This window comes from Erpetoichthys calabaricus, chromosome 13 (genome assembly GCF_900747795.2).
Source record: "Erpetoichthys calabaricus chromosome 13, fErpCal1.3, whole genome shotgun sequence".
In the NCBI taxonomy this organism is placed as follows: domain Eukaryota; kingdom Metazoa; phylum Chordata; class Cladistia; order Polypteriformes; family Polypteridae; genus Erpetoichthys; species Erpetoichthys calabaricus.
This window is the reverse complement of record NC_041406.2, coordinates 64,118,078-64,139,655: the sequence shown is the minus strand read 5'-3', so window position 1 is coordinate 64,139,655 and position 21,578 is coordinate 64,118,078. Positions and strand designations below refer to the sequence as shown.

Below are 21,578 nucleotides of genomic sequence, written 5' to 3'. Positions count from 1 at the left end.
CTAAAGTAAAGTTGAGAAAACACTTGCGCGAGTTTTCCCGTCCGGCGTAGGAGGCTTTCTTACTGATAGAGAACACGTACCTAATCCAAGGAAGGGGGAGATATGTATTAAATGTGACGTGAGGGATAAACCCCAGGACTCGGCTGGTGACGTAAGTTTGGGTGAAAGTTTTTTTTTATTTTTACATTAATTAACACGCGTGCACGTAAAAAGCTCAGAGTGATAACTACTGTCGACTCCAACAGCTACTACCACTAGGACTTACAAAAATGCTGCATTTTCACAGATTATTAATCAATCTAATTCTATGAGAAGCCCAGGAATTGCATGCTTGAACAATTATATTGCAAAAATATTTTAAAATGAAACGTAGAATCTGTGTGCGTGAAAGTGAGAGTGTCTGCAATAAAGCGTCTTGTCTGGGCGTCGTTCTTGCCTTCCGCCCAGTCCACCCCGATTGAACTGAACAAAAACAGGTCAGGGATGGATGGATGTATGGATATTATATATAGACTTCCATCCAACCTAACACTTATGTGTGTGTGCGTGTGTGTGTGTGTGTGTGTGTGTGTGTGTGTGTGTTTTGAGAAGGAGCTAAGAAGTAAATATTTGTCCTAATTACATTTCGTACAACCAAATATGAGACATGAACGATTACTCATGTTAGATCGATTCAAAATTTATTATTAGTTTTTTTTTCTCTCTAATAGTGTTTGTTTCTGAATGGAGGCTTTAAAATACTGATAGTTTACTGTTGATTACCTTGATTAATATACATTAGTCATGAAAGTCGCGTGTTTTTATGTTACGTCATTAAGATAATCGCTTTTGGTTAGATCCTTTTCAAATATGAATGCCTGACTATACAGTATTCTCTTAATTATACATACATATTTAATACTATTAGCTTACTATATATCCTAATATGTTGTCGCTGTGTTGCGTGAATACATTTAAGTTAGTAAAATGTGAATTTCTGCTATTGATAAATAGGTTGTTTTTAATTGACCACAAACACATGCAACAGAGTTTTTATATTTTATATTATATATATATATATATATATATATATATATATATATATATATATATATATATATATATATATATATATATATAAAACGTTTAAAGTGGCACTTACTAAAAAGTTGTTAACACTTATATTTTAAATGCTATTTAGAATCATTTTCTTTATATTCGTTGGCAACATCGGTTAAGAAAAGAAAAATGATTGCTCTGCGTTTAGTGTTAACTCTAATTAGTGCGTCTTTTTCATATATGGTTAATCAGATTAGCGGATTAGGACACATATACAGATTACTTTAAAACCCAAGATGAAGAAGGAATGCATTTTAAAAATCCGTCCCAGTGTGCCAGAAAGACAAAAAGGATTTTTGAACGCACAGAAGGTGGCTCCTTTGGGCATTGGTAAGTTTCAGTGTCAATTTTTTATGAATGTAAACAGTTTATTGATATTTTTGTTAACTCTTCTGTAACATAATTCATATATATTTAAGGGTCACAGAAATTATATTTTTTCGAGTTATCCCCACAACAGCCCTGGCCAAGAAAGGAAAGAGCTGGTGTCTATAACAGATGAAAAGCCTGAAGTATCGTTTGTAGACAAATAGGAGCAAATAACCAAACAGGAAACAATTTTTGTGTTAATTGTAAAATCTGCAATAAAAGTGTGTGAGTGGAGTATGTGTGCTTACTTTGAAATCTGTAATGTGTTTCAGAACAGACACCAGGTACTTTCCTTTTTGAATGTAAACCAACAAAGCAATATTTTTTTAAAGTGGCGACAATTTTAGCTAAACAATTATCAGACCAATTTATGGGGGCAGAGCCTATTCTAACAGCATTGGCTGGAACAGACCCTGATGGAGTGCCAGTCCATTACAAGGCAATATTTACACTGTGAAATATATATTTATATATAATAAAAGACTCATCAGCATCAACCATTTTTAAATCTGGTTTCATGTTTCTTATTTTTGGGCTAAACAGGTTTGTGAAATGTATAAACTGATTTTTTTTTTTAACAGCATATATTACAGATAACAATCAATATAATCATACAACAGATATTCACTTTTACTCTATTTTAAATTGTTAGGTAGAAGCCTAAGTTACTTTATTTCATTTCTCTAATCTTAATTTCCTTACCTTACATATCTACAATTTCAGATAAGTGTTTTAGTTATTACAAAATACTGTTGTTTGTGTAGCCTAATCATTTTTTGATGGAAAGCAAAGCAATGTCATGCCCACAGGTAACACATTAGTGGCTTATGTTTTAAATCATATAATATTCCTAACCTCATATTTGTTTAATATATTGTATTGCAGGAAATGCCTGTCATCAATATTGAAGATCTAACAGAAAAGGATAAGCTCAAAATGGAGGTAGACCAGCTTAAAAAAGAAGTCAAACTTGAACGGGCCATGGTAAGTTGGTCCAGACTTCAGCAGCTTGACTTATTCTTCTGTTAGAAGTAGCTTTGAAATATTGTATGCTGGTAAATCTCCCAGGGTACTCTTCTGTTAATTGTTTAGGCTGATACTGCATCCATAAAAATATTTGCTTTAATTTTAAAATATATTCAGATGATTGTTTCTGTATTTAAAACAATCAGACATTATCAAAATTGTATTTTACATAATAATCTCTTATAGTTTGTTTATTTGGTTATATGGTTTGTTTTTAAACATTATGTTGTTAAAGGCTCTATTCAAATGAAGGCCATTAGTTGAAAATGTGCATTTGAGAAATGCAAGTATTCAGTTATTAGATGTATTGTACATTTGGGAAACCACTGCATCATCCTCATTTAAAACAATTTTCAATTAAATATCAGTCTTTAAAGTAAACACATCCTTGGTAAAGCTTTTATAGAATCCACATAATAAAAGTTGAACTTAGTGTTGATTTATAAAACAATGGCACAGAGGCAGGCCAGAGTCCCAAAGGTAATAGATCTTATAATTAAACTCTAATTAAACTGTGTTGACTTTGCATGTATTACCAGTGCCTGTTTAGACCTTTTTTTTTCAACCAGCCGTTTCATGGCATTAAAAAGCATTCTCTTAAGCTAACTTGCAAACCCAATTTCCCAAGTGTCTCCTTTCATGATTGCTGCCATGAGCCCATTCCTTGCATTGTCCTAGCATCAAGCTGATAGCTTGCTTAGAATGTTACTAGATGTCTGAGAGATTTTCAAACAAAAATAATAAGGCATCTTGTAAAGCAAACAATTTTCATTTTCAATACAGGTTTCTAAATGTTGTGAAGAAATAAAGGATTACATTGAAGCTGGTGCTGCAGAAGACCCTCTTGTCAAAGGAATTCCAGAAGATAAAAACCCATTCAAGGAAAAAGGGGGTTGTATTATTGCTTAAGTTTCACATGCTTTGCTGAATGTTGCTTTTCAAAATGCTACAATTGATGTGAATTCAGGTATCAAGGATGAAATCAAATTGGAATGAAGCTATTCAGTGTATGCATAATTAAAATATTGTATAAAATATTTTGCAAAGAGAATAAATAATGGCAAAAAAGTACAGTTTTCCAAGATTCAATGTTATTACTGTATAGGTATGATGAATCAGTAGAGAATATTCTTAATTGCTAAACATTTGTTTGGCAATGCCCTTTTTTTCTTAAAAATACAATATTCTCAAATTCTTCTAATCTAGTTCTGGGTTACGGAAGGCCAGTGTTTTTCCCGGCAGCATGGGGGCATGGCAGGAAACAGGGACCCTATCCATCGGAAGGTCCACTTACACATACACCCACACTCACATCCACACAGGGTCAATTTGGAATCACCTGTCAACAAAACCAAGACATGTGGGAGGAAACCAGAGTACCAAGAAGACAACTCACACAGACATGGAGAGAACAAAGACAACAACTCTACATGGGATTTAAATAAAGGACATTGTATTTGTGAGGTGGCATGCACCTCCTAAATGCATTACTGTAACATGATAAATACATCAGTTTAATAAGACATTACTTTACCATGACTATTTTACTTATACTCTTTTGTTTATTTTTTTTACATGATGCTGCATGTTAGAATTTTGATCTAAGAAACATTATCATTCATTTGCGACATAATATAGAAATAATATATACTAGTCTCAACCCTTCTTAATCCAGTTTACAGTCATGGGGGCTACAGCTTATCCCAGTAGTACTGAACACAAGGCAGGAAGAAGCCCCTGGACAGGATGTCAGTCCACCACAGGATATCACTCATTAAGACACCTAAACTCACATTTACTCTAAATTGGAACTGTCATTTACCTACCTGCATTTGAGGATGTGGGAGGAAAACTAGAGTCGCCAGTGGAAAACTCCATAAAGACATGACAAGAATGTGCATACTGCACACAGACAACCTCCAACTGCAGAAATCAAACCCAGGATACTGGATCCATGAGGATGCAGTACTACCCATTCCACTACCATGTCACCTCAATAATGCTCTAAATTATCTTTATGCACAAGGCAGAAACAAGCCATGGGAGAGAAAATCAGACCTTCACATGGATACAAATGATGTATATTCATGGTTGTCCAAATCAGATTTGCCAATCAATATACCTACTTTTAGATGTTGGCGTCTTTGGAAGATATCCACACGACAATGCAAAGACATGCAGACTCCACTTGTTATATCTCTCTCTCTATATTAAAAGGGCATTTACCCCTGAGAGTTTCCAGGCTTCCTCCTGTCTCTAGTTAGAAACACAATCCCAGCTATCCTATAGTGGATGCCTGTGCTACCTGTCATGGTGAAGGAGTTCAATCGTGATCTCTCATTCTCCATCAGAGGGTCAGACATTCTTAGTCTCTTTTAATCTGTCATATGGAGTGTAACCAGTAAAAATGCACAAGAATCTCAATTCTTCCACTTTTATCCAACACCTTATACATTCACTCATTACTCTAAGATCACAACCATATATGATAGGTGTTTAAAATGACAAGTAAATATAAAGCTTGTTCAGGGATGAAGAGCCTGTGTTACCTCCAATACCAGTAGGAAGTTCACAGTACTGCTACTATTGCACTGGTCTGTTGGTCAGTTTCACAGCATTGTCTACCAGTAATAATAAACAGCGTCCCAAGGTATTTCACTTTGTCACATCTTCCCCTGAAGACAGCAACCCACTCGGTCCCAAGAAAACAACACTAATCATACATTATTTTGATTCTTATCACAAATGTGTCTCACCTGGCTGTGAATCTTGTAGTCGGATGAGGTAAAAACTAGAAAAAGATCTTCAGAAAGCAGATATAGAACTCTCAGGTCTCCAGGCATGCACCTTTAGATCAAGCATAAAGATAATGAACAGGAAAGTAGATATGACACACCCTGTCACAGGCAGCTAAGTTTTGAGGATTCTACAAGTTAGAAACTTATGATTGGAAAACATTTTCCTTAACAATGAGGAAGGAAGTGAAACAACATGAATTTAACAGGAAATTAATTTGAATGATTGCTTATAATATAAAAAAATGAGAGGATAATCTAAAACTATAGAGGAAGACTACATGTTCCAAACTGAAAACATTGTTGGTTTTTCTAAAAGGAGTTTATTTAATGGAGATGGCTACTTCAAAGAGGATCCTTGAATTGATTGAAACTGAACAAGAAAGGTGACCTGATCCATAAGTTAGGTTTGCCCATTTTTCAGTTATTTCTGGTTGGTGCGTCAAACTTGTTTTTATGTTTTGGGATAGCACTTTCTGAATTGTTGCTTTAGCTGCAGTTTTCTTCTGTGTGGATTTAATTAATTTTTGATCCTTATGTTCCACAGATCTTTGGATTAAATATTTTCACCTAATGATTTTGGACTAAAAAATAACTTTTTCAGTTAATTGTTAACTGTTTTGTTTAAATGATTGATACTTGTATATATCCATTTGGGTAGAAATACTGTTAAATTGCGCCCTTCAAAGTCTAACCATTCTCCTCATTGTGGTGTTGGGGGTGGCAACAGCCGTAGCCTGGGGAAAGACCTGGCAACCTATCCCAGTATACTGCAAAAATATTCAATGGATCGATGACTCAACAATGACTCCAAAATGGTATAGGAAAGTGGGACACCCAGTCTGGAAGGGACCTGAAATGCGACTGGGGAAGAGCAATAAGAAGGTCAGAGTAGCTGGGGCAGTGATGACGCGGATTGGACAAATTTGTTGGGATGCCTATCTGCTGATATGACTGTACAACAAAACAACCACACTATGCTGAAGAACATGGAACGTAAAAGGGTAATGAATCGAGTGAGCTTCGACACATTGGCCATCAGTGAGATACATTGCACTGGCAATGGTTTCTTTAATTCCAATGAGTACATGGTGTACTGCTTTGGCAATGACACCACCAGAAGGCGAGGTGTGAGCTTTATCGTGAACAAGAAAGTTGCCAAAGTCACCTAGAGTTATTAAACATGCAATGACCAAACAATTCATATCCAAATCAGAGGGAATCCTTGTGACATCACAATTCTGCATGTTTACGCTACTACAGCAGATACAATTGAAGAAGAAGTGGAAGAGTTCTATGGCAGACTTCAGGATGCCCTAAGCCAAACACCCAATAAGGACATTATCTACATTATTTGTGATTTCTACTCCAAAGTGGGCACTATGGCAGAACCAGAAATTATTGGAAGATTCTATTTAGGAGAGCATAATGGGGCAGGCGACCGACTAGTTCAATTTTGCCAAGAATATTGACTAACGATCACCAACACTTGGTTTGAACAAACCAAATGGCGGCTGTGCACTTGAATATCAGAGGAACAGATGAACCAAATCGACTACATCCTGTGTCAAAAGAAGTACCAAAGTTCAGTCTTGGCAGGAAAGATATTCTCTAGTGCCAATTGCGGATCAGATCACCAACTGCTGGTAGCCACAATCAAACTCAGATTCTCAAATACCAAACAAATGTCAGCCACAAACAAATTCAACACAGACAAGACCAGCCATAGCTATAAAGTCAAAGTAAAGAACAGATTCAACCTCCTCCCTATGGAAGAAAGGTACCTAGACGAGCTATGGGAAGAAGTGAAAGCATGTATTTTCCAAACAGCTGTAGAATATGCCCTGTACAGGAGACCATCAAAATCAGCCCAGTGGTTTTCTGATGTGACCATCAGCATCGCAGAAAGAGAGAAGGAAGGAAGGCAGGAATTACAGTACCAGCAAGCAATATGTGATCAGTAGAAAGAATACACAGAGAAGCTATATGAAAGTGAACATCAGAATTATCTGGTGGAGGACAATGAGACACTGGAACTAGAGCTACACATTCTGGAGGAAGAAGTCATATGGGCAATGAAGCAATTAGCTAACCGAAAAGCCCCAGGAATTGCTCAAACCCATACAAACGGCAGCATTAACAGTGTTATGTCAACACATATGGAGCACATGTGAGTGGCCAAAAGAATGGAATAGATCAATATTCATCCCAATTCCAAGGAAGGAAGACATGATGGATTGTTCGAATTACCACACCATAGCTCTGATATCACCTGAAAGCAAAATCCTTCTGTAGGTTACCCAAAAATGCTTGAGTACAACCGTCGATAGGGAAGTACCAGATGTGCAAGCTGGCTATATGGAGACATGGACTTGTCAAAGATTGGAAAGAGCACATGCCAATGATGCATCCTGTCACCAGGAGCTCTCAACATGCACACAGAAGCTAGCATGTGGTGAGCATACCTGGATGAATTGAAGATTGGCATGAACATAGGTGGCAGAAACATCAACGACCTCTGATACACTGATGATACTACCCTGCTAGCTGAAAACAAGAAGGATCTCGACAACTGATCATGAAAGTCAAAGAAGAAAGTGAGAAGGCTGGACTGTGAATATCAAGAAGACAAAGATCATGACAATAGCTAAAACTGCAAATGTGAAGGTGAAGGAGCAATGCATTTGAGCTATGGTGCTGAAGACATCTGCTACACATTCTGTGGACAGCCAGAATAATGCACCAAGCAGTTCTGGAATGGATCAAACTAAAATTCTTACAGAAGGCCAAGATACAGTGCACCTGGAAAGTATTCACAGTGCATCACTTTTTCCACATTTTGTTATGTTACAGCCGTATTCCAAAATGGATTAAATTCATTTTTTTCCTCAGAATTCTACACACAACACCCCATAATGACAACGTGAAAAAAGTTTACTTGAGGTTTTTGCAAATTTATTAAAAATAAAAAAACTGAGAAATCACATGTACATAAGTATTCACATCCTTTGCTCAATACTTTGTCCATGCACCTTTGGCAGCAATTACAGCCTCAAGTCCTTTTGAATATGATGCCACAAGCTTGACACACCTATCCTTGGCCAGTTTCGCCCATTCCTCTATGCAGCACCTCTCAAGCTCCATCAGGTTGGATGGGAAGCGTTGGTGCACAGCCATTTTAAGATCTCTCCAGAGATGTTCAATCGGATTCAAGTCTGGGCTCTGGCTGGGCCACTCAAGGACATTCACAGAGTTATCCTGAAGCCACTCCTTTGATATCTTGGCTGTGTGCTTAGGGTCGTTGTCCTGCTGAAAGATGAACCGTTGCCCCAGTCTGAGGTCAAGAGCATTCTGGAGCAGGTTTTCATCCAGGATGTCTCTATACATTGCTGCAGTCATCTTTCCCTTTATCCTGACTAGTCTCCCAGTCCCTGCCGCTGAAAAACATCCCCACAGCATGATGCTGCCACCACCATGCTTCACTGTAGGGATGATATTGGCCTGGTGATGAGTGGTGCCTGGTTTCCTCCAAACGTGACGCCTGGCATTCACACCAAAGAGTTCAATCTTTGTCTCATCAGACCAGAGAATTTTCTTTCTCATGGTCTGAGAGTCCTTCAGGTGCCTTTTGGCAAACTCCAGGTGGGCTGCCATGTGCCTTTTACTAAGGAGTGGCTTGCGTCTGGCCACTCTACCATACAGGCCTGATTGGTGGATTGCTGCAGAGATGGTTGTCCTTCTGGAAGGTTCTCCTCTCTCCACAGAGGACCTCTGGAGCTCTGACAGAGTGGCCATCGGGTTCTTTGTCACCTCCCTGACTAAGGCCCTTCTCCCCCGATCGCTCAGTTTAGATGGCCGGCCGGCCGGCTCTAGGAAGAGTCCTGGTGGTTTCGAACTTCTTCCACTTATGGATGATTGAGGGCCACTGTGCTCATTGGGACCTTCAAAGCAGCAGAAATTTTTCTGTAACCTTCCCCAGATATGTGCCTCGAGACAATCCTGTCTCGGAGGTCTACAGACAATTCCTTTGACTTCATGCTTGGTTTGTGCTCTGACATGAACTGTCAACTGTGGGACCTTATATAGACAGGTGTGTGCCTTTCCAAATCATGTTTAGTCAACTGAATTTACCACAGGTGGACTCCAATTAAGCTGCAGAAACATCTCAAGGATGATCAGGGAAAACAGGATGCACCTGAGCTGAATTTCGAACTTCATGGCAAAGGCTGTGAATACTTATGTACATGTGATTTCTCAATTTTTTAATTTTTAATAAATTTGCAAAAACCTCAAGTAAACTTTTTTTTCATGTTGTCATTATGGGGTGTTGTGTGCAGAATTCTGAGGAAAAAAATGAATTTAATCCATTTTGGAATAAGGCTGTAACATAACAAAATGTGGAAAAAGTGATGTGCTGTGAATACTTTCCGGATGCACTGTAACAAAGCAAAGGCTCTTCTACTTTGGTCACATCATATGAAGCAGGTAGCTTGATAAAGATGTCATGCTTGGAATGATCAGTGGTAAAAGAGGAAGAGGCTGCCCAAAAACTTGAAGCAAGATACTATCAAGAAAGATACTGGACTGAACATATAAGAATTGAAAGAAGCTGTGAGACATCGGAAGTCATGGAGATCAGTGATCCATAAAGTGTCCGAGAGTTGTACTCAACTGAACGGATAAATGAAGAAAACTATTGTTAATTTGTACAGAAGGATGGGTAATATAGGTTATCTTTTATTGTTAGTTTATTGTTTTATGTATATTAATGTATGTTATTTTCATGTTACTTGTGTTATTAGTGCAGCTACTTCTTTGGCTTATTTAACTCTGTCTACTTGAGTGGTGTTTATTTGGGATAAGTGAGAAGGGACTGAGGACATGTAGAGTATGATGTTGGCTGATGTTTCAGGACATAATCCACCTCTCTTTCAGGACGTGAAGTGTGACCATCATGGCTGCTAAAGTCCAATTGTTACCACCCAATCATCTACATCATTTTCCATCTCTTCCTGGAGAATATGCAAACTCCAGCGGCCTCTTAGAAGATATAATCTCTTCAGTGAGTGTGTGAAGCTGGGTTTATTCCTGGTGAGTTTTATTTGGTAAAGAATGTTAGGAGGCACCATGGGGAATTCAGTTTACATGCTCAGACCACCTCAGTCTATACAGTGTGGATTTCAAAAAAGGATATCAATCTACATTGCTGCTCCTGAATTTGAAGTTTGTCTGTGAGAATGATTTCATTCTTGTATATAGATGTGGGCTTTCAAAGGGAATCTAGGGATGATTTTCCATCAATAACAGGAAAAAAAACCCCTTGTCCCCCAGATTTTACAACAGAGACAGATACTCCAGTTAACCAGAAGAGACGCTGCTTCCAACTCCCGTTCATTTCTAAATGGATAAATTAAGACAAAAAGTTCAAACAGTGAATACAAATGCAACACAAAAACAATAATGTAACATATATTACTATATCTCTAGTTCAAACAGAAGATATATTAAAATAATGGGTTTTCAACTTTCTTTAAAATTACTTTAAAAAAAGGGATATTTCTCAGATCTGCTGGCAGTACAAGCTTGTGTACTGTAATCATTATTCAAGTTCAGTAATCTAAGAAGCAGCTAAAGCAGCTTAATACATTCATAAATGAGATAATTATAATCAATTCCAAATTTAAAGGGAAGACAGTTAAACCTGAACAAAATGATCAAGAGTAGCAGTTTGGCACAGAGTATGGTGCTGCTGCTTCACATCTCTAGCTATCCAGGTTGGACACATGGTTTGGTTACTGTGTTAGAGTTTGAACTTTTTCCTTATGTACACATTGCTATTTTTTTGTACACCAGTTTCCTTTCACAGCCCCAAATTACTGCATATTAGGTAATCATGCCCTAAAATTAATAAATGTGTGTGCTGAGATAAACTTTCCTATCCAGAACAGGTTCTTGAGTTGAACCCTATTCTTAGTTTTCTGTCTCTCCACAACTGTATGCAGAAATAAGAACTTCAGAAAATAGGTGGATGAATAAACAAACTGTTCACAGCTTTAAAAACTTAGAAGTATAAATTTAAAATAAATTCTAGTGAAATAAGACAAGGTGGCACATATCACAAAGTACCCTTAAATAAACACTTATTAAAAACATCCACTTGCTAAACAAATGACATCATCAAAGCTTAAGAAAACAAACAGAACTAATATAATACCACAGTAAAATAGTAAAACAATTTTCATAAGGCTGCCTCCTCCCATCACATCGTATGAATAATTTCTCTAACAATAGTCAAGTTAAGTGAATTCATAATTATCCCTATCAGTACTCTTACATACACACATACATAAAAATAAGTAAGTAAATAAATAAATACAAGGATACATCTTCCCTGAGCATACTCAGTCCTTTACAAAGTTAATGTTCACAGTGTGCTAACAATGTTCAAAGTAAAGAGCTCTCCCTCTTTCTCTTAGTGCACTATTGACATCTGGATAATACAGCAACAGGGGATTTACTTTGAAAATCTTCAACAAGACTTGCTCCCAAAAATTTCCTTCACAGATGGGGGTTCCTTGTTGCACAATATATTGCACATTAGTTGTATTTTACATCAATCCATATCACACTCATAGTTACTAGAGTCTGTTGCTTGGAATCATTCTGCTCATCACATAGCGAGAGAGGTATAGCCATGCCCTATTCCTGAAGCACTCCTCACATGTTAATCCCCTCTCTCTATCATGGTGTGTTCCCTTTGTATTCTATATTGGTTTCTTTAAAAGTTCCTTTAAGTGACTTGATTTACATAGAGGTAAGTTACTATAAATGTTGTCCATTTATTGCCTGGACAAGGTATTTGCACACATACAGAATGTGAGTTGTTGGGGATCAGACATGGAATTGCACAATCACAAATAAAGCAAAATTCTACATACGTGGCAAAAGTTTGAGAAACAAACAGTCAAAAGTAAAAACACATTGATTTATCACCCTCTGTAACAACAGGATCTACAGCGAAGAGAGGAGAATAAAGTTAATTGAGAACAGTAAGAAAATGAACAAGGACTGCATGGTGTAGACATTAGTGCCATCATTTCAGAGTTAGGGAACTTGCTTTGATTCCTGGTTCAGTCACTATATTTGTCTATACAGATTGGTTATGTGAACGTGGCTTTTCTCCAAGTACATTAGTTTAATATGGTTACTCTACATCCCTCTAGTGTGGGTAAATCTAGGTGTATAAATGACTTTGTTCTGTGAAATGCAATTTTGTTTGGTAAATGGATGAATGGAATAATTTGACCACACTTTCTAATTCTTGTCAAGCACTCTTCTACTAAAATTTCAAATTAACTGATGCCTAGAAAAAAGGAGTGAATAACTGGAAATATGTGAAACCAAATCATTCCATTGATTAGATCTGCTTGATATTCTTATATAGCATTAGATTTTCCATGTTGTGAACTGTAAGGAATTGCATTAGATCTCAGGTTTTGCAACAGTGATACAGCAAAGCTTTGACTGTGAAATAATACTTATAGAAGGATTAAAAGAAAATCAAAAGCCAAAAATAACACTTAAGATCATATCCGAGTTAACAAAACAAGTTTAAGATCTTTGAAATTTGAGTCTGTTTAATTTCAATACTATCTGCAGGATTTCCTACCCCTAAAAGAAGTTCTGAATTATCTGAGTAAAAAGATTTCTAGTTTCCATCTATTCACTATTTAATTAATTAACTTAGTGTGTTCTGATACATTGAGCACCATTATATTTTAGAAAGAGTAAAGCTCAGTGTAATTGGCAAGTAATTGATAATTAAGCATATGTCTATACAGTGAATAACCCTATGTAGTGAAAAAAAAACATACCAAAAAACTGATATCCGAGCTCAGTTTTAAGAAACAGCAGGTTTATATGAAGACAAAAAAAAATAAGGCAATGTCTTTGAATATTTGTATACTTTAATAGTATTGCCAATGTCTTTAATTAAATTGGGGAAGTCATTGACGTATTCTGTGATATATTTCTCGTTTAATGAAGATTTAAGTAAAACAAATAAAGTAATTACTTTAAAAACACAAATAAAAATACTAACTTTAGCATTTTTAGTTTAAATAGGGGTTTGAATGAGATATGAGGGACAGATTGGTTAAACAAAAAAAAAAAATTCGGGAGTGGTCTCACCTAGATTTTCTCGTATACTCAGATATGGGGATGGATATTTGAGGAGTAAACCACAAGACAATGATTATATTTGTATATTATGTACATTGAAGAACCATCAACAACAAATCAAATCAAATTAATAATATATTAAACAATTTTTAGTAAAGCTGAATAAATTGGACTCTGCATCTGCATGAATAAAAGGTAAAGTACTAGTTCCGGTTAACAGAGATAGCCCAAAAGTTGATAGAAATCTATATTTTGTACCTAATACTTGTATGCAAAATTTGGCTGCCCTAAGTGAAAGTGTACTCAGGTTATCGTGTTTACATATACACTCACACACACAGGCATAATTCCAAAAATGGTATTTTCAGACTCAGGGAGGTCTAAAACGTTGATTCATCAAAATCCCAAAATGGAATTTTTGGAGGATTCTAATTCTTATATACAAAGTATAGGGAAAGTAAGTCAGGGAGGTCTAAAACGTCGAGATTCATCAAAATTTGGACAATTACAATACTTTCCTGATAGATATTTTATTAATCCCAAGGGGAAATTCACATACTCCAGCAGCAGCATATTGATAAAAAACAATATTAAATTATAGAGTGATAAAAATGCAGGTAAAACAGACAATAACTTTGTATAATGTTAACATTTACTCCCCCGGGTGGAACTGAAGAGTCGCATAGTGTGGGGAAGGAACGATCTCCTCAGTCTGTCAGTGGAGCAGGACATTGACAGAAGTCTGTCGCTGAAACTGCTCCTCGGTCTGGAGATGATACTGTTCAGTGGATTCTCCATAATTGACAGGAGCCTGCTCAGCACCCGTTGCTCTGTCACAGATGTCAAACTGTCCAGCTCCGTGCCTACAATAGAGTCTTCCTTCCTCACCAGTTTGTCCAGGCGTGAGGCGTCCTTCTTCTTTATGCTGCCTCCCCAGCACACCACCGTGTAGAAGAGGGCGCTCGCCACAACCGTCTGATCGAACATCTGCAGCATCTTATTGCAGATGTTAAAGGACGCCAGCCTTCTAAGGAAGTATAGCCGGCTCTGTCCTCTCTTGCACAGAGCATCAGTATTGGCAGTCCAGTCCAATTTATCCTCCAGCTGCACTCCCAGGTATTTATAGGTCTGCACCCTCTGCACACAGTCACCTCTGATGATCACAGGGTCCAGGAGGGGCCTGGGTCTCCTAAAATCCACCACCAGCTCCTTGGTTTTGTTGGTGTTCAGGTGTAAGTGGTTTGAGTCACACCATTTAACAAAGTCCTTGATTAGGCCCCTATACTCCTCCTCCTCCTGATGCAGCCCACAATAGCAGTGTCGTCAGCGAACTTTTGCATGTGGCAGGACTCCGAGTTGTATTGGAAGTCCGATGTATATAGGCTAAACAGGACCGAAGAAAGTACAGTCCACTGCAGCGCTCCTGTGCTGCTAACCACAATGTCAGACCTGCAGTTCCCAAGACGCACATACTGAGGTCTGTCTGTAAGATAGTCCACGATCCATGCTACCAGGTATGAATCTACTCCCATCTCTGTCAGCTTGTCCCTAAGGAGCAGAGGTTGGATGGTGTTGAAGGCGCTAGAGAAGTCCATAAACATAATTCTTACAGCACCACTGCCTCTGTAACATATAGATGATGGCATCCTCCGCTCCCACCTTCTCCTGGTATGCGAACTGCAGAGGGTCGCGGTCGTGGCAGACCTGTGGCCTCAGGTGGTGAAGCAGCAGCCACTCCATGGTCTTCATCACATGTGACGTCAGGGCGACAGGCCGGAAGTCATTCAGCTCACTAGGACGTGATACCTTTGGGACTGGGGTGATGCAAAATGTTTTCCAAAGCCTCTGGACTCTCCCCTGTTCCAGGCTCAGGTTGAAGATGCGCTGTAGAGGACTCCCCAGCTCCATCGCACATGCCTGCAGCAGTCGTGGCGATACTCCATCTGGACCCACTGCTTTGCTGGCACGAAGTTTCCTCAGCTCTCTGCTTACCTGGGCAACTGTAATTGTGGGTTGGGGGGAAACTCTCTCCTATGCTGGTATCATACGATATACTTCATATATGAGAAAATAAAAAACCAAATCAAGCAGAAACCTGTTCTTTAGAAATTATCCATATTACTAACCGAGAATGGTAAACCGGATGGCATGGACGCAGGTTTACTAACTAAACCGGATGGCATGGAGGCAGGTACACGGCGATGGGACCATGAGACGTACTGCGCAGACGCGTACAGCGCACGTCTAATAAACTGCAATCGAAGTCGTATGCACCGCGAACGAAGGACTCACGACCCAAAAACGAAACAGCTCAACTGACGAGAATGAGAAATGAGGCAACAAGGCGCCCATAGCTAACGACTACTGACACAGCCACGCCAAAAATAGGATTCTGCGCTGCAGCCCGGATTCAAACGGAAGAGGCTACAGCGGCCCCACAGGTCCACAAAGATAGTACGAAGGGCGCAGGCGTCACTGCCATATTGTGAGTGGCACTACTGCGGGGTGAAGTTAGGAGTGATGTGCTGCTTGGGATTGTACAAACCGCTGAACGCTTTACACCGAATTCAAACACAATACAGCTCAATGATACAAATACGAGCCCACCTAGATAAGATCAATGAACGCAGGCGCCTACAACGCGCGTCTTAAACTGCGGAAGCAAAGCAGGCACAGGTTCAAAACGAACGAGCTCAACTGACGGATATACAAACACGAGCCCGGCTGGATAAAATCAATGAACGCAGTTGCCTACAATGCGCGTCTGAAATGCCGCAAGCAGAGTGGGCACGGCTCCAAGACGAACGAGCTTGACTAATGTATTTCAGGATACCCAACTTCGGGGGTAGGCGAGTGAAGTGAGCAGGGGGCGAAGCCCCCCTTGTAGGGAAAGAAAAAAAGAGTATAGGATCTTCCAAGTACAGCAATGGTAATGTTGATCTGTTTCCATTACTGTAAGGAGTAGAATCACCCAGTTTCCTGAACTACTTTTATATTTTTACTTACAACCATGACATATTTTTATTACAACCATAAAGTTCCTTGGGATTTTTCACTGTCACCCAAAGACATCAAAGAAAAATAATGAAATGAAATGCAACATATACATAACATACTTAAATCCACTTAGTCTAATTTAGTGGGAGCAGGAACCAGCCTTGGACAGGTCATCAAACCATGGCAATGGCCAATCATGCACAATTAACCCCAGAAGGATTTCAATTAGCATTTTGTCTGCTCTTTTAATATTTTGTGCAATCATCTTTTTTTTTGGTAAATAAACACTATATTTGTGTGGTCTTTCCCAGACTGTTTTGGCACTTACATTTGGGTCACAAATGGGTTAAGGATCTTTTTTAGGATTAAACCTGTTTAGAAAAAGAAGAATCCTTAGGACTCAGAGTAAGGTCCACATTTGACTAGTCATATACTAGTCATAGACCATTACAGCAGTGGGGTGGGATGTGTTGCATTGGTCAGACAGGTGAGAACATCACTGTACATGTAAAAATATATGTAAACTGGCCTTGTGAGAGGTCACATTCAATCAGCTATTAACCTAACATAGATATCTTTGGAAAGTGAGAGGATAACTGGAGTCATGTAGATCAGAGGTAGATCCAGGAGGGCCACAGTGGCTGCAGGTTTTTTCCAAACCAATTGCTTAATTAGAAACCAATCCTTACCAATATCAGATCTTATTTAGTTTTATGGCTTGTTAATATTTTAACTCTGTCTTGTCAAGTCATTCTTACATTGCAGATTTCTTTTTTCTTACCAATGATATAATCCAAATGATTTGAAGCCTTAAACAACTGTGAAATTCTCAGTCCTTTACCTTTTTTTTCTTTTCAGTTTCTTTCCAAATAAAAACATGGGGACAAGTTATATTGAGAATTGCTCTTTTGTTATTTTCATCTGATTGCTAATTGGGAGCTAATAAAACAGTTAAGTCAGTGTTTTAAGGCTAAAATAAGCAATTAAGGGTGAGGGTGAGAAATGTTAACAAGCAAGACCACTAAAATGAAACATTAAAAAATGTTGCTTGAGTAATGAGTGCTTCATCAGCAATAATTAACTTCTCATTAATAACCTGGGTTGGAACAAAAATCTGCAGCCACTGTGGCCCTCCAGGACTGACATTGCTCACCCCTGATGTAGACAGTAGGAAAACCTGCAAAGTCAATACAAGGAAACCTGCCATAGTATTCAAACCCATGCTGGATTTGTGAAGCAGCTATACTAATGATTATGTCAGCCTCCAATAAATCTGACCACCAAGTTATAACCAAATCTGTGGAAAAGAAAGAAGGCACCTGCTGACCATGACCCTACTGTGGATAAGTGGGTTTAGAAGATGGAAGAATGGATGGATTAATTCAATGAAATTATTCATAGGTAATTTCCCTTCTACTCAAGAATCGCAGCAAACCAACTTGTTAAATTGTAGTATAATTAATTTTCATTCTTCTTCAATGCACAGCTGCACTCGGATCTTAATCTGGGTGGTTCACTGTATGTTGGGTGCGGCAACGTGCTGTAATCAGATCATGCTTCTAGCCTGTCTCTCTCTTCAATGCTGATGTAAGTGGTTTGGACTGAATACAAAATATCCAATACATGAGTGAACTCATTTAAACCATAATCCAAAAATACATTTCACGTTGAAAATTACTATAATATTATTTTGATTGAAAACAGTATTTTTAATCACTATTATACATCAACTATTCAAGCCTTTTCTGAACAACTCAATTCCAATATAGGTTCATGGATAACCATTGAATATATACTTTGTATTGTAAAAAAAAACAGTACACATCATTTGGTGCTTATTGGACCAACACTGGGATTGTCTCCCCAGCTCTGATTCCACATATTTAGTATCAGACATGTTTATATACACCTTAATAAAAGGATAAGTGCCTGCTTGCCTGTCTGTGTCTCAGTCAATTTTTTATGTCTGTCATTCCAACAGATGGTTCATCACAAACATTTGTAATAATAAGATATGACACATCACAAAACAATAACACTGCTTTCATGAATCCCATACCAAATGGTGTATAACAGAGACCTATACATTGCATAGTGCACTGGAAACTTTACCTCTGAGTTCTACATTGATGACTTAGATTTCAACGGCTAGTACAGTATAAACATGTTGTCAGATACACAATAATAATAATTAATTACGTACCATGTATTGCAAGCTATACTTGCTATTAAAACGTTACTTACACACTAACACTAAGTGTATGAACTTTAAAATGCTACTTAATGTTAGGGTGCAAACAGAATCAGCTTTCATTGGCGCGAGCGCAGACGGCTACTGGTTTTAATTCGTGGCGTCCCAAATCTAGGGTTGCCAGACGTCCCTTATATATGGGACATGTCCCATATTTGATCATTTTGTTCCCTCTCCCGTAATGACCTTTCAGGGACACCCAAATGTCCCGTATTTAGTTCATTTTCAAATTTCGTAATAAAAAATATTTTTACTACCTTCTTACGGTACTTAGTTGTAACTTTATTAGTAATTATACTTTATTTTCTTAGATTCTCTTGATGAAAATAATCCAAATGTAATAAGGAAACTAGTGTTTGCTGCCTGTTTGCAATTTGTTCAGTTGCTATGGTTGGCTGAGGACAGTGACACTGTTACCGTTTTGCTCTCCAGTCGCGCTGCTGTGCAGTTCTGTATTGCAACATACAAAGTATGTTGTTACTACTTTTCACGGCCCACTTTTTTCTAACTGCCTGTATTAAATAATAATAATATTTCTCTGTTGTCTGTATTAAATAAATATTTTCAAATGATTTCACTTTTACAGAATTTTTTTTAGCTTGCATTAAATAATTTTCAAATGATTTTACTTTTGTTTTCCACATACCCATTAAAATCCGTGCTTTATGTTTTTAAATTATGTCTCTACTTTTATATAATATATTGGTCTGGGTGTGTAGGGGGCATGTATAAATATATATAGTAATATAGAGAGAGATTTTTGATACTCTGTATATCCAATTTATTATAACAACTATTCATGGTGGCTCTAAAATCTGTACTAACCCCTACTCTCTCTTCTGTTTCTGCTTGCGCCACCACCATCTACCCAAAGCACCATGATGTTCCAACAATGATGGATGGATTAAAAGCCAGACGTCTGTATGACCATCAGCATCAAGTGACTCCCACCATGATGTTCCAACAGTGAAGAATTAAAAGCCAGAAGTCTGCATGTCCATCATCATCAAGTCCTTCCGTGAGAACCCTAGACACAAGAGGACTATTTCATTTATGTTAGGTAGAATGTCCAGAGGGGACTGGGCGGTCTCGTGGCCTGGAACCCCTGCAGATTTAATTTTTTTCTCCAGCCGTCTGGAGTTTTTTTTTGTTTTTTCTGTCCACCCTGGCCATCGGACCTTACTCTTTTTTTTTATTTTAACTAATATCGTCTTATTTTAATTTCTTATGTTGTTATATATATATTTTTATTTACTGTTCTTTATTATGTAAAGCACTTTGAGCTACTTTTTTGTATGAAAATGTGCTATACAAATAAATGTTATTATTATTATTATTATTTAAGAGTGTCCCGTATTTCTAATTTTCTAATCTGGCAGCCCCACCCAAATCCAGTCTCATATCGCAGGGCTTAATCTATTTTGCTGCAGTACATTATTCCAAACAAAAAAGTAATGTTTCCTGGCTAAACAGTCAATCGATTTTGTCTAATATTTAACGTGCACCTAGAGCAGCCCTATTCAAGACGGTTCTCATCGTCAGGGCATAGTATTGGATAAAAGCGGAACCTTCCTTTCTGCACATGCGCAGTGCTCACAGTAAAGATGGCTCTCTGTGGAGGAAGTTTGCGCTTTCTATTGTCAAAGTCATTAAAGAAACCCTTACCGGGATGCTGGCTCGTACTTAACAGGAATTATTCGGCTAAAGATGCAGTTAATTATAATACGAATGCAAGCGCTCAAGTGTTAGACAGTGAGCTTTATACACAAGACCATTTGGCATTGAGAGAAACCATCAGAAAGGTATGAGAAATGCATTCCTTTTTTATATATAGTTGTTAGCAGAATGTATTGCTACATATCGGTACTTTGCAACTTTTGTGTAACTTTCCAAAGTATATAGTAGTAAGCAGTAGTAAGGTATAAATGTATCAAAAGTGAAACCTTGAAGTCAAAAGTAGTAAGTGACAGGGTTAACACTTTCAAGTAAAACACGTCACACGTTTAATACAGATCCCGCAGTTTAGTGTAAGTGTTTCGATTCGTGCATACTATAGCAATCAGTACAGTATTTCAGTGTTTTACCAGGGCTGTTGTCAAAACAGCGGAAAGTATTCCTTGCAGTTGTGAATCGTTTATTCGATCTGTGCTAACTTGTCAACGAATGGCTTTATTAATAAACACGTTTATATACCTTGGGAACGCCTGCACTGTACATTATATTTTGCTTTGAAACACAGACCTACATTTTATTAAGACATATACATATTTTATTTTGACAAGGTCGTAAATTCAGTCTTGTAACAAATGCATATTTTAAGTTCATAATTCAACGTTTGCACACTGATATTTGTCATTCACTCACAGACACGCAGTGTAATCCATCCATCCATCCATTTTCCAACCCGCTGAATCCGAACACAGGGTCACGGGGGTCTGCTGGAGCCAATCCCAGCCAACACAGGGCACAAGGCAGGGAACCAATCCTGGGCAGGGTGCCAACCCACCACAGGCAGTGTAATTTGTTCACAAATTATATACACAGACTTGCAGACGCATTGGCCCTTTCCACGTATTTTTATACACGGTATACATGCATGTATATGTTCAGCTTATTATGCAACTAACTAGGACACATACAGTTTCCATGTTCTTTACATTAAATTAGCAGGCTGCTGAGTTTCCCACAGGAAAAACCTTGGGCCATGTGATAACCATCAGCTGTTGATAAGGCAGAATCATGTGACCTGCTGTAACAAAGTGCAAATAGGGGTTTGAAGCATTGGCATTGCCATGGAATGAAATCGTGATCACAAACGGAAACTGACTGTTTATTGATATACAAATAAATAAGTGCCAGTG

At 38.0% G+C, this 21,578-nt stretch overlaps 2 protein-coding genes across 3 annotated transcripts in view; both read left to right on the top strand.

The window, feature by feature from the left end:
- gngt1 (guanine nucleotide binding protein (G protein), gamma transducing activity polypeptide 1) lies at window positions 1–3,564 on the top strand. 2 transcript variants are annotated; one of them, XM_028817089.2, is made up of 3 exons: window positions 1–151; window positions 2,353–2,451; window positions 3,277–3,564. In XM_028817089.2, exons 2-3 carry the CDS (start codon window positions 2,356–2,358, stop codon window positions 3,400–3,402), a joined length of 222 nt encoding a protein of 73 aa, XP_028672922.1. In that variant the 5' UTR covers window positions 1–151; window positions 2,353–2,355; the 3' UTR covers window positions 3,403–3,564. The 2 variants fall into 2 exon arrangements, with proteins under 2 accessions (XP_028672922.1, XP_051792070.1); XM_051936110.1 differs by lacking the exon at window positions 1–151 and adding an exon at window positions 1,272–1,428.
- A 16,724-nt stretch (window positions 3,565–20,288) lies between these two features.
- Window positions 20,289–21,578, top strand: part of zgc:85777 (uncharacterized protein LOC405871 homolog) — a 64,600-nt gene continuing 63,310 nt past the window's right edge. Inside the window, exon 1 of the mRNA XM_028817085.2 lies at window positions 20,289–20,519. Coding sequence (XP_028672918.1) covers window positions 20,322–20,519 — 198 coding nt within the window. The 5' untranslated portion in view covers window positions 20,289–20,321. The remainder of the gene's footprint in view (window positions 20,520–21,578) is intronic.

Excerpts from the sequence above, each read along its gene's own strand:
- gngt1 (XM_028817089.2), top strand. The coding sequence starts at position 2,356 with ATGCCTGTCATCAATATTGAAGATCTAACAGAAAAGGATAAGCTCAAA. Across the intron at positions 2,452-3,276 it reads TCAAACTTGAACGGGCCATG|GTTTCTAAATGTTGTGAAGA; the intron begins GTAAGTTGGTCC and ends TTTTCAATACAG.